The sequence below is a fragment of the Hyperoodon ampullatus genome, assembly GCF_949752795.1.
Source record: "Hyperoodon ampullatus genome assembly, chromosome: 17".
In the NCBI taxonomy this organism is placed as follows: domain Eukaryota; kingdom Metazoa; phylum Chordata; class Mammalia; order Artiodactyla; family Ziphiidae; genus Hyperoodon; species Hyperoodon ampullatus.
In genome coordinates this window covers 41,983,428-41,996,256 of record NC_136930.1, presented here as the reverse complement: position 1 = coordinate 41,996,256, position 12,829 = coordinate 41,983,428, and the positions used below count along the sequence as shown (strand labels likewise).

The following is a 12,829-nucleotide window of genomic DNA, read 5'->3' as shown; positions in this document are numbered from 1 at the left end:
AAGAACAGGTACTAATGTCGGTCTTTTGTGAAAGTGAAGTGAAGTAAAGCGAACTTTCAAAAAGCAAGGGATACCTGTATATACCATTAAATACCCTGCTTTTATAACATAAGCATCTTCCAACATACGGTTATTAATGGAAACTTCATTTTTAACATCTGCTTAATATTCACAATAGTCAGTTCTCCTTTCTTCCTTGCTAACAGAGCTCAGGTCTTTCAGGCAGTCAAGAACTTCTGGGAATGCTGGCACCATTTGGTGCACAGAAGGTGAATTTTATGTAGTCTAAGTCAATCACGGTGTAATTCTATTTCCCTTGTTAGTGATTGGCTAAGGAAGGAGCAAGCGACCTAATTCTGGCCAATAAGATATGAGGGCAGGTCTACAGACTGGATTTATGGGAGAGATTCTTAGTTCTTAAAAAGTGGTTAACAAGAAAGAGGTAACCCCCTTTTCTGCCTATGGGGTGTGTGTGAGAAGGAAACACTAGAGCTGGTGGTTGGCACTATTGCATCCATCTTGTGGCCATGAAGGGAGCCAGCAACACAATGAAGATGAAAGAAGAGAGAAGTAGGAAGAATTGGGCTCTGGATGGTCTTGTCACTCCAATCAGTCACACATCCCTGGACCCTACCTGAGACTGCTTGTTGGGTCAGAAAATAAATCCCCTATTGTTTAAGCCCCTTTAAGTCAGATTTTCTGATTCTTGCAACAGAAAGCATCCTAACAGATATAGCATTATAACTTCCTACACAATTTTCCTCTTGTAGGCTACTTGTGTTACTTACAGTTTTTCACTATTGCTTTTGCCTTGGATAGTTTCAAGAAATAAAAAAGTTACATAGCCTAGATAGTAATGTAATTTGTGTTGGGGGGAAGAAAGCAAGCAATAAAGAAAAGAAACAGGAATGAACTTGAAATATCTCAGGTCATCAAAGCTGAATCATTCTGAATCTCCACTCCCTTTATTGCTCATTGCTGTCAGCAGAGGTGGTTATCAGTGGCAAGTTACATTTCAGAAGGAAAAATTGGGAAATACAGTCTCAACATAACACGCTATTAAGGGTGAACATAAATAATCCTCCGAAATACAAAAGCTATTCCTGTTTGCAGTGTTACATGGTTTCATCAACTTTTTCTCTTTATTATAATAAAATTACTTTGGTAATAAGAAAGGCAGCCTGTTATGCCATGGTTATTCACTTCTCATGTTAAAATTTGCTGTAGATCCTACACTGTGTTTAATCTGAATGCACCTAGTCTATCACATTGACAATATTCAATAACTTATGTTTCCCAAGGGCCTTCCAGAATCAAAACTGGGGCTAGGGTCCCTGACTGAACATGATTTAAGTGAAGAAGTTCAAATGTCTATGCTAATATCTGACAAATGAACAGTAGAAGAAACCTCCAGTAACTGCCTCTGGTTTCATCACTAGTAATGGTTGGGCCCATTTATAATTTGAGATTTTAAATATGTTTACTTTTTAAATATTTAGTTGTCTTAGAGTCAAATTTTGGAAAGCTTCCTCATGTAAGAGAGGATATGCCTGTCAAAATAATAATTTTAATCAGTACATTTATCAAGCACTAGTAGTACAAGGACCTACATTTCAATATCAGCATCAATAAGTCCACCTAACGCACATTCAGAATTTCATATTAACAATTGATTACAATGTAATTCATTTATAGAACTTATTTTTTAAATCCCACACATAGATTACAAAATGAGACTAAAGTCACAACTAAATACTTAACTGTTGTTCATGAAGTTCTTCAGCACTGTGGTTATGACTCGTGATATTTCCCACTCCTGGTCTCTGGCCAGGAGTATTGATTCATGAGTTGACTATGGTAGAGGGTGTGAGGAAAACACGGGCTAATCTAATTCTCAGATAATGACTCTTTTCTAAACCAAAAAACCCCCCCAAAAAACAGCAAATCAATTTCATAAGCTACAAGATATCATTTCCCCCATGATGTCTCATAAGTTTGTCTCATGTAAGAATCATTTCCTGCATACTTGGATGTGTAAAGGAGAAGAAAACAAAACTCAGAATGTGGAGAGGAACCCACTGTTCAAGAGTGTACCTGTCATCATGAAGAACGTGGCAAGAGTCTGCTCTGAGACTGGATCCTTTCTGAATCTAGATGGACGCTGGGTTTAAGAGTCCAGATTGAAGAGGGCCATTAATTTAAGCCCTATTATAGGTTTTTAAATTATCTAAGTAGTCAAGATTCCAAAAATGTGCCACTAGATGCAGAAAGGCAGAAACTGATCATGAAAATCATTGGAAACTAGCACAGGACTTGGCACATGAAAAGCACATAATAAACATTTGTTAAAGAAATAACTGCATAAATAAATTATAAATAAATTTACCTGAACTTTTGATAGCGTGTATATGGGAAGGGAAACTGCTTTCTCCACCTTCTCTGTTTTTCCTCATTCACTTCTGATTTCCATTTTTTTCAATAAAAATCAATGGAGAGGAAGAGTATTCTGGTTACACCTATCTGTATTTCCCTGTGACAGGGACTTCAAGGGTATGCCTGAGCTTGGTATCGAGCAAGGGTCAACCTTTGATAATTCGACTGAACCCTGTGCTACGGAATTGTGTCGCTGGTAGTCGGTTGGAGTGGGTGGGGCAGTGAGGCTGACTACATGGAAAAAGCCTGCTGGATTAGGGGAGCTCTAGGGACAGTCAATGTGTAACCCTGCCCTAAAGTATTCAAATCTTCTGTGCCAAGGTGGGCAGGATCTTGAGGGGGTAGGGGTAGGGAGGTCACTGAGTTAATTCTGTACAAACAAAAGAAAACAAACAGTTTCATTCCTCTAAATGCCACACACACATGCATCCCCACATTCCATCCCTGCCCCCCCCTCCCCGGTGAGGCCTTTGGGCCCATCCCATGTTGGGAAATGCATTTGTGTGAGCATTAGACACACAGACTTAGTGGGTGGACATTTTGTTGGAGAGAACTGATCTCTCATGAGAAGGAGAAGTGACTTCCAGCCAGCACCCTGCAAACAGAATAAGCCCTGAGTCAGGAACACTTTTTGAAACCTCCTCGTAAGTTGTTTTGAATAAGGCACAGGTGAGAAATTTTGAGTTTAGTCCTCAAATCGCTACCTACTCTTCTGGAGGATTCTAAGGTACAAACATAGGGCATTTTGTCTGGTGTCTCCCTGATGATGAAACATGCCATGCCCACACAAATACACAAATGAAAAAAAAATCTGAGGATAACTAGTTCATCCTGTTGCTCAGTATTAAAGTTTGCAAGAACAGGGCCACTGGGCCACAAGTGCCTCCAATGTTCCTTCTTGAAGTGAAATTATTTCCCTTCTGGACTCTGCAATAGTACTACTGTTTGTCTGCATCCAAAGCCTTCCACTCAAATCCTACACGGGGTTGTCATTATATTAGTGTCATATTCCACCAGAATCATTTGGGAAAGAACTGAAATGCCTCAGAAGGTGATTACATATTTGCCATGAGCTCTATACACAGAATAACCTGTACTTCTGGCATTTTCCCAGGGACAAAAGGCCAACCAGTGATGGAAACCTTGCTAGTGACCTAACTCAGTTTGCTTTGCAGAGAAATACGAACCTTCTAGAAAAAAAGGTCTCCACCCTTGGGAAAAAATATTTTGTGCAAACATAGCTGAGTAGTCTCTCCTTTCTGTTCTTGTCCCCCATCTTCTGAAGGTTGTATCTGCCTGAATTCTTCTGTAGCAGGATTTTAGACTTTTCCCCCAAAGGTGGGGTAAAGTCTCTGTCTATAGAGCTAAATCATAGTGTTCAAAGTCTAATGGCAAGAGAAGTTGCCCATCATAAACTATGACAATAGGTTAAGGACTTCTAAAAGTGAAGTGGTGGGAAGCTCCCTTCTCTTCTTTTTCCTTATGCTTCTTCCCACCTTGTGTTTTCAAATGGGTCAGCCACTGGAGTTGCCTTCTTATTAATAATGATTATTATATTGCTTTTATCTGAAGGAATAATATACAAGGAATTAAAATAAACAAAAGGGGAGGAAAAACCTCATGGGTATCAATTTTAATATCTTCAAAAAGCAGAAAGACAGCACAGTTGACCAATTCCAAAATGCCACAGTATGAAAAGGGAAGAGATGAAGTTTCAGTAAGAGAACTGTGAGAAGTCTTACTTTTGAAACCTCGGGATAAAGAATGCCCTTCAATATTTAATATTTCAGAGACATGCCACTCTTCCAGAATCCAGAGGAAAAACAGAAGTCAAATAGCAAGGCACTTTTGCAGGAGTGTTGAAACAAACAAGAAAACATTTTATTTTTGAAAATACAGTCTTTAAAGATAAATTTGGTTTCCATTTTCCATACCTAGGTGCATCCAACAAGATACAAAAACAGACAAAACAAAACAACGAAACAGAGACCCACGACATTATGTACAGAGCTCTAAAATGAGCTGTGAATATCTACAAGAAACTAGCATATGCTCTTTGTGAAAGGATGTACTTGTGTGGCTTTCTACAGTTCTCAGTCCTTGGGAAGAAGAGTTAATCCCCTGGAGCTGTCGGTGTGGCTGCAGCCGGGGAAGAGCTGGGGTCAGTGAAGGGTTGGGGGTGGCCCCCCCCCGGGTGGGAGGCGTGGAGAGGTGTCTGGGGAGGGGAGCGGCGGCGGTGGCCCGGGACAGATCCGGGGCTTCTCTAGAAGTCCTGCCGCGGGGTGTGAGTCAGGCTGTGCCGCCGCAGATCACAGTTTCGCCTGAACACTTTGCCGCACTGCTCGCAGCTGTAGGGCTTGATGTCTGTATGGGTGAGAAGGTGAGTTTTCAGATTACTTCTCTGATTAAAGGTTCTTCCACATGTGGGGCATTTGTGTGGAGATTCCTGTTCAGATGTGAAGCAAGCAAAGGATTAATCCTTCACACCACCACGGCACCCTTCTCAATAGTTTCTGTCTTATCGGTATCACAAGGTTAACAGAACACGCGCACGACAACAAAGAGGAGACTTGCAGGAACACATCTGTGCTCCTAATCCTCCAATCACAAAAACACACGCACAGGCACACACAGGGACCGGATTACACTGATAACCGCCGGTGGCCACTGGCGGTGGGCTTTGTGATTTCCAGCTCTTTACATTTCATCACCATGTCATAGGCAGGAAAAGGGGGAAGGAAAAACTCTAATCCTCTCTTAAGGAACGACATTCTCTCGGGTAATAAGGCTCCTCTTTGGTGGAAAATTAAACTATTCCTCAGTGTTCTGAAAACTACAAATTATGAGGCCCCTGGGAGAGAGAACATATGGGATTTCACCATGCCTCCATTATCAAAATTACCTTTATTTCCTCCCAAACACGAAAGCTTTAAATGCAGGGCACATCAGGTGAGAAAAATAATAATTGTAAAATTAGGATTTTAGAATAGTGAGAGTGGCTTGTTCTTTAAGAAAAACACATGAATGTTTTCTGTTAAATAAAATTAATTTCATGTATAAAAAAACTGGGTGCTGCTTTCTCCACCTAGAAAACTGATCTAAATAGAGCCTTTTATGAGAAAGACCCTGCCATTGAACACCTTTTCTAGAGCAAAAATGATAAAACAGAACCAGTCACTGTTTTTAAACAAGAAAACAAACTTACCTGCATATGTAAAGTTTTGTGAACAGCCAGAGTCCTAGACTGACAAAATCCTTTCCCACACTCCTGACATTTGAAGGGTTTTTCTTTGGAATGGATATACCTGAAAATCAATATAAGGTTTCATTGAAATGGCTTTAACACCACGGTGAGGAGTTTCCTTTGGCAATTACTTTAAACGAAGTCATGAGGAAAAAAAGAAAAGAAACAGGATTTCCATTATTTATGTTTTTACATCCCCCCCCACCCCCCCGTGTAATTCTGTTTATGGTTAACCTCAACTAACAGACTCTTCAAAACATTCACCGGACGCCGGCTTTATCTACACTTGATCGCCCTCTCTGGCGTATTTTGGAGCTCTAAATCGTGCCGAACGAGCTCTTCTTGGCCTCTACGGTTTTCTCTGGGATTTAAACTGGTCAAATCAGAATATAAGGCAAGGCCAAGTTTAGGGGGACTAATTTTAGCGAACCCCTTAAAAGCCACGGAGGATCGGTACAGAAGTCCTACCTTGGGGTAACAACAGCAAGTAGAGTCCAGGGAAAAGATACCCTCACCCCCACTCCTGGGAAGTTTTTACTGGATGAAAACACTTACATTATAGTATTTCTTCAATTGCCTTTGATTAATGCATAGTTGAAGATGTGGAGGGAATGTGAAGAGCTGTTTCTAAATTCAGTGATCTCAAGACCCCCGCAAATAAGTTTAAAGAAAGGTCACTGTGGCAGGCTCTCGGGCGCACCTGGGGGCGAGTCAGGGAAGGGAGGGAACCCAGTGGAGGTGGCCGAGGAGATTTCCAGAAATGGTCCTATCGCAGGCAGGACCTACACCCACCATAGAAAGGTCTTCGAGGTTTCTTGGTTCTACCTGCCCCACCCCCTAAGGTCGACCAGGTGGAAACTGGAAAACCGATCCCAGGACCAAGGCCAACCCAGCAGATTTTAACTACCTAAGGATGGGGTGGCCCTCCTGCATCCCAAACGAGAACAGGCAGCAGGGGCCCCGCTGAGGAAAAAGGTAAATTTGGAGGGTTGGCTGTGGCTGGCTGGTTGGGGGGGGCTTTGGGGGATATATTCTAGTTCAAAGGGGATTTTAGTGACGCTTGCAATGTCTGTCAGGATTCGGTATTCTGGATAAACTGTCTTTCCCTCCCCAGGCCAACCTCTTTCCCCACCTTACCTGTGATCCCGCAAATGATCTTGCCTCCGGAAAGCCTTGTGGCAGATGTCACACGTGTACGGCCTCTCATCTGTGTGGGTCCTCTCGTGGATGAGCAAGTTGTAGGATTTGGTAAAGTGTCTGCCGCAAAACTTGCAGATAAACTCTTTTTTCGTTTTGGAGGGCAACCTCCCTCGGGAGGGCTTTCTGTCCGGAGTCAATTTACTGAGGCCCGAGATGGGGCTACCCAGCCCCGGGCTCAGCTTGGTCAGGTCTCCTATCTTAGGGGGATCCTCTTGCGTAGCGGCCACGGCCAAGTTGGCAAAGTCAAAACGGGGCCGGTCCTTGTGCAGGGCTGGGAGGACATGGGCAATGGCTCCCTGCTTGGGGTGGAAGAGGTGGGTGGTAAAGGGCAGAGCCGGGAAGGGGAAGCGCGCGTCCACGAGGCCCTGCGCCGCCGCCATCTCGGTGATGGTGGAGCGGGTGATCTCGTGCACGTTGGGGTACCCCAGTGTCCAGTGGTTCATGTGCATGGTCTGCACGGCGCTGAGACCGTACAGGCCCTGCAGGTGGTCCACCGCGGCGGGGAAGGTGTTCACGGCCTGCAGGAAGGAGTAATTGGTGAGCTGCAGCGATGGGTGGAGCGGGATGGGCGCTGGCAGGGCCTTGCTCCCCATTTTCCGGGGTGCTGAGGGGCGGAGGTAGCCACCCTTTTTTTCCAGGACTCAGAGGCGGGTGGGCGTGGGGCTCCGGCGAAAACCCAGGAGGACAACGGCACGCAGAGAAGACCCTAAAAATGGCCGGGGGAGAGAGAGAAAGTCGTGACTATTATCCAAGCCTGCTCCGTCTGTCCCTTGGCGCCGCGTGGGTTACAACACCTTCCTTCTAAGTCCTCCTCCCTACCCACTCCGAGATCCCCAAACCGAGTGGTGAGGGAACCTCGGAGAGCCTGCCCGGCGGGCGAGTCGACACCAAGCTCGAGCTCAGCCCCCGGGGCCAGGGTGTCAGGCGGGGCAAAAGTGGTCCCCGGCGGCGAGCGGGTCGCCCGTGGGAAAATCGGATGCCAGGCACGCACTGATTCGAGGAGCCGAACGCCCGGGCCGGAGAGAAAGAAAGGTGGGCAGGGGCTCCAGCAGAGGCGGCACCCAGTCCAACCCACCCACCCCTACCCGATCGGGCGAAGCTTGGCCATCCGTGACACCCCGCTGTGCCAACGCCCACAGGCCCGGGCTGAGCCTCTTGCCGCCGTGCCTCCAAGCTCCCCGGGGAACGTTGGGTTGTGGGTCTGACCCGGGCGTGAGGGCCTGGCTCAGCCGGGCGGCTCCTAGCGCTGCGCCCCGAGCCCGCTGACCCACCCCGCGACCGCCGTTCTCCCGGACCGCGCCTGGTGTGGTGGAGCGCAGCCGGGGGCGCTTTGCGCTCCTGGGGCTGCGGGTCCCTCGAGGGGCCCGCCTCGCCCGGCGCTGACCTCAGAGGTTTTCTTTTTCCTTCCTCTGCCTCTGCCCCATTTATCAGCGGTGACGGGCCACGGGAAAGAAAAGTGACACCTCGGAGGGGGCCACGGGAAAGAAAAGTGACACCTCGGAGGCCGGTGAGGCCTAGAATCACCCCTTCCAGCTTCCCAGGGGCCGTCTCCTCCCACCCCCACCCCCACCTAGATCCCTTCCAGATGGTTCAGGCTCAGTGGGGTGTTGCGGGGGTGGAGAAAGTCCCCGATCCAGGACCGAGCGCCAAGCTCTCGGGAGGCCCGGGCGCTTCTCGACCTGGCATCAGGAGAGACTCCTACACCGGCCAGGCCCCAGGAAAAGAGACGAGAGGAGAGGCGAGAGTGTTCCCCAGGGAGGAAAAGGGAAGGCGCAGCAGAGGAGCCACAACAGATCGGGTCTGGTGCGCCTCTGCCTGCCTGGAGGAAGCTTGCTTGTCGGCCTGGAGTTGAGTGCGACGTTGCTCCTGACACCGGGAAGCCGGCCTGGGTCTGCGGCCTGGGCCTAAGCAGGGCGCACGCACATGACTGTCTCTGAACACCCAGTGCCGACACAGAGGTCTGCTTTCAGACCCAGTTTCCCGGGGCACCTCATCTGCTTTCAGGGGAGGCCCACCTTCTCCCACTACCAGCCCCTTTTCAGCAGAGAGTTCTGCCAGCTCTGCGGCCTGGGCCTTGCCTCTGAAGGTGGCTCCCCAGGGGCTGGGACTCCCAGTTAAGCGCTTTCCCTAGAGAGGGGCAGTCGGGCCTATCTGAGCCATCAACTTTTATGCCTGGCTTTTGAACCCAGCAGGAAGATGGGAGAGTTTGTCCAGACTTCCTTGCCACCAGCCCTTTCTGCGCCTGAAATGCTCTTCTCTAGCATGTTGTGAAGTCTTGCCTGTGGCTCTATCTGGGGGCAGGCTTAGAGGGCTGCGCTAATGACACAGCGCTCTGGCCAGGCAGAATCTGGCCGCCTCCGCGAGGCCCACACCTTCCCTCCCTCCTCCCCTGTTTGGAACGGCGTGGAGACAGGGATTTATTAATGAACCGCTTCTGCCCAGTGGTATGTGGTCTGGGAGTTGAGGCCGGGAGTTAATGAGAGGTGTGTAACAGTCAGAGGGTCTCAGTCAGACCGTTCAACCGAAACTGTAAACCTCCATTAGTAATAAACTTTCCCACCACAAATCACAATTCATTTTTGTTCAGTGGCAACCCTCAAGCCCTCTCCTAGAGAGGTAGAAAAAAAAAGATTCTACAAACATCCCTGGTAATCTATTTGTTTCCTCTTCCATTAAAAGTCATAAGTTATACCTTGATTTCCTTCTTTTTGCATAGGAGGATTTTCTAGAGGTTCAAAATATTATTTTTCCCCTAGTATTAAAAAGTGGCCTCCCCACATAGGAAACCGAAATTATTATTTGGGTGTTTTCCCAGGCTGGATTTCTTAGAAATAAATACAGGAGGCAAAGTGCAATTCCCACCACGTTCTCCGTGTATGTACGTGCATGTGTGTGGGGTGTGTTATCGATTGAAAGAATATCATGGCCTGTGATTTTGATTCCAAATGCGCAAAGTGAACTCTGCCATAAAGGTTATACGTTAATTCTGCCAGCAGAAACTTGAGTGCCATCTTCCCTCCCTTTTCACCAAATGGTTTATAACCCAAAATTAATGCCTCTTTTATAATTCAGCTTCATGGTGGCACAAAAGTGCTATTTCATAGTGTGTATTCATTTTAATTTGCAGGACAAATAGTTTCTTCATAGAAAAAGAGCAATCCTTCACAAACAGAGCAACCCTAAATATCCACTAAACCTTTTTGCCATAAAGAATTAGGGAGTTTAGATTTCCACTCTCCTGCTGAGTAGCTGGAAATATATGTCAAAAGATATTTTAAGTCAATGCAGAGATCTAAAGTACTTTCGTTTTGTCTAGAGCTGAGCATGTAGTTCTCACACTCAGTTTCAGGCAATAACAGCCATCATCTGCTGTCACTTCTACACCATCCCATTTCAGACCATTGGTTACTTTTAATTTTGCAAGGAAGGAAACTTAAAGCAACGAAAAGACATAAATATTTCCGTGGAACTGAGACTAGTTTTCTTTCATCAGCCTTCTTCCCAGGAATTTCCAGACATGTACAGAAGTTTTGTAAAATTTAGTTCACTGGCTGTCAACAAGTGAGAGGTGTACGTACTAATTTCAGTTCAGTGAAGCTTTCAAAACACTGGAGAAAAAAAGAGTGGTAATTTGATAAGGAGGCTCGCTCTTTGGTAATGTATTATTACACTTTATTATCTAAAAATCGTATACAGTCAGGCATCATCTGCTAACACCTGTGGGTTGGTGTCTGAGAAAAATGACTGATGGATCCGTAGGCTCGCTGAATTTCAGCCCAAGCCACAATAAAATTTTACATTAATCAGGAGCTATACTCCAAGTAGATCTAAGGAGATCATTTTTTTAAAAAAATAATAATAAAATTAAAATGGCCAGATTGGATCAGGTGAACAGAGAGAAAGGGCCGCGAAGTTCCTAACTCCTTCGCTGCGCCTCTGCCTTCCCAAGGAGTTAATTAAATTAAGATGCCTTCCGCATAATCTGGGTTGTGTTTCTCTCTGCTCCCTCGCTCCCCCTGCATGAGTAATTTTCTTGTTCTGCTCAGGACTGCAGTTTGTTTAGCAGAGAAAGTAGCTGTCTGCGCCGTTTCGCTCCGGGAAACTCCAGCCCTCTTTTGTTCCCTGCTAACAGGTAGGGAGACAGAGCCAGCGCACCCTCCACAAGCACCTTTTTCTCCCTCCTCACCATACAAACACAACTCCTTGCTCTGTTGCTACTTCTCGAGAATCCGAGTGTTTAAACCCCAGGGGGATTTGCCTTCCGCCCCCACCTCCAGGACTAGGGAATGGGAGGAAAATCAAAAGGCCAGCACAAGGTTGAAGAATTATCTAGGACTGAACTATTACTTTCCTCTTGAAACGCGCTGGCTCGGCAGGCACTGTGTGTCGCGGCCCGTCCGCTCTGCCGCGGCTGCCCCCGGACGGGTGGACCAGGAATACTATGGCAGAGTGAGAAAGAACATGAGATTGTGGGGGTTTATCTCAACGTACGTAGATCAGCTTTTAGAAGAAGCTTTGCTGAGTGCTTAGATTAAATGTCGCAAAACAAAACTAAAAACAGTACGTGAAAGCGTGTGTCGTTGCGTGTTAGCTGGGAGTGGCGTGCCTGGGATCCGATAAAGTGAAAAATACAATGCCCCGGGAGCGCGTCCGTATGATTTCTTTTCACAATTTCTGAACTTGTGGCACGCCGGACCGAGAATCCGAGCGCCCCCTGCACCCCCTGCAGCCTGCCTTCCTTAGGGTGGCTGCAGCCCCTTCCCAGAGCGGACACTCACCTCCCCCAGAAACGTCCGCCTGGGCAGCGTCACTCAGACCTGGTCCAGGCAGTGAGGCGCACAGCTTGGAAAGGTCATTGGGTCCACGCCAGACAAACTTCTTTTTCCGCGCGGAGTCCCGGGAGCCGCGGACATGATCTGGAGGACGACGAGCAGCCAAAACGAGAGCGGATCCTCGCCTTCGTCCGAGTCAGTGGTCGTAGAATGTGTAAATACCCAGGGTGGTTGGAGCCCGCGCTCAGCGCTCGCCCGGAACCTCGCGCCTCCGCGAGCCTCTCGCCGCGGACTCGGGGTAAGGTCTGAGCCTGCAGCCTCGCAGGGCCATCACCCTCCAACAGCGAGCACGCCGAGCTCCGTCCCCGCCCGCGTCCCTCCCCAGGCTGCTCGCGGCCCGGAGACCCGGGCTTTAGTAGCGGCCCCGCCTCCCCTTCGGGCGGGCGTCCCGCAGCCGCGCTGGGCCCCCAGCGCCCAGGCTCCGCCTCCGCGCCCGGCGCCCGCTAATGGTCCACTCTGTTTACTTGTGTTTGGATAGCAACTGAGTCTTAAAGGCACAGGTTTGCTCGAGGTTTCCCTGTTACAGAGGCAGCGCCAAGGTGACTCAGTTCAAAACTCACACACAAACACAACGTCCACCCCCTTCCTTCTCGGTGCCACTTTTCCTTATAATGTTAGAAACTGAACAACTGGCTTTCTGCCTCCCGAAGACCCCGCAGAGAAACTCAAAGGGCATTTTGTAGTTTTACTTGGCGCGCTCGCCCCGTTAATTTCCACATCTTAACACGTTTAACATAACTCTCTTATTCGTAGGTAAAATCAATCACTTTTAGATCGTATTCTCCAGCATATATCACCCTTCCTCCAATTTTAAATAATTTTGTACATACTTTTGGTCAGTTATGACTGTATCTGTAGTCTGCTTTCGCCTGCTGTTTTCAAAACGAAGTTTGTTTATAGAGGTGACAATTGACTAATTTCGTAATTACTGCAAAGACATATGTGGGATGTCCCAGGAGAAATTTCTTCCAAAATTTAAGCTTTAATCAGCCAATGTACATTTCATAAACAGTTAACCAACTTGGTTAAAGGGGTGGGCATCTGCAACCCATTGGCAAACAATAAAGAATCCATCTGGAATGGGTGAAGAGCAGTCATTTAAAATATTTAGAAAAATACT

General features: G+C 47.2%; 1 protein-coding gene across 2 annotated transcripts; it reads right to left on the bottom strand.

Annotated features, from left to right (window-relative positions):
• Window positions 1-4,696: 4,696 nt before the first annotated feature.
• Window positions 4,697-7,485, bottom strand: OSR2 (odd-skipped related transciption factor 2; the record flags this gene model as incomplete). 2 transcript variants are annotated; one of them, XM_079722582.1, is made up of 3 exons in its annotated part: window positions 4,697-4,879; window positions 5,639-5,738; window positions 6,815-7,485. In XM_079722582.1, 3 exons carry the CDS (start codon window positions 7,468-7,470, stop codon window positions 4,697-4,699), a joined length of 939 nt encoding a protein of 312 aa, XP_079578708.1. The 2 variants fall into 2 exon arrangements, with proteins under 2 accessions (XP_079578708.1, XP_079578707.1); XM_079722581.1 differs by having other exon boundaries at window positions 4,723-4,797; window positions 6,815-7,470.
• Between the last annotated feature and the right edge of the window lie 5,344 nt (window positions 7,486-12,829).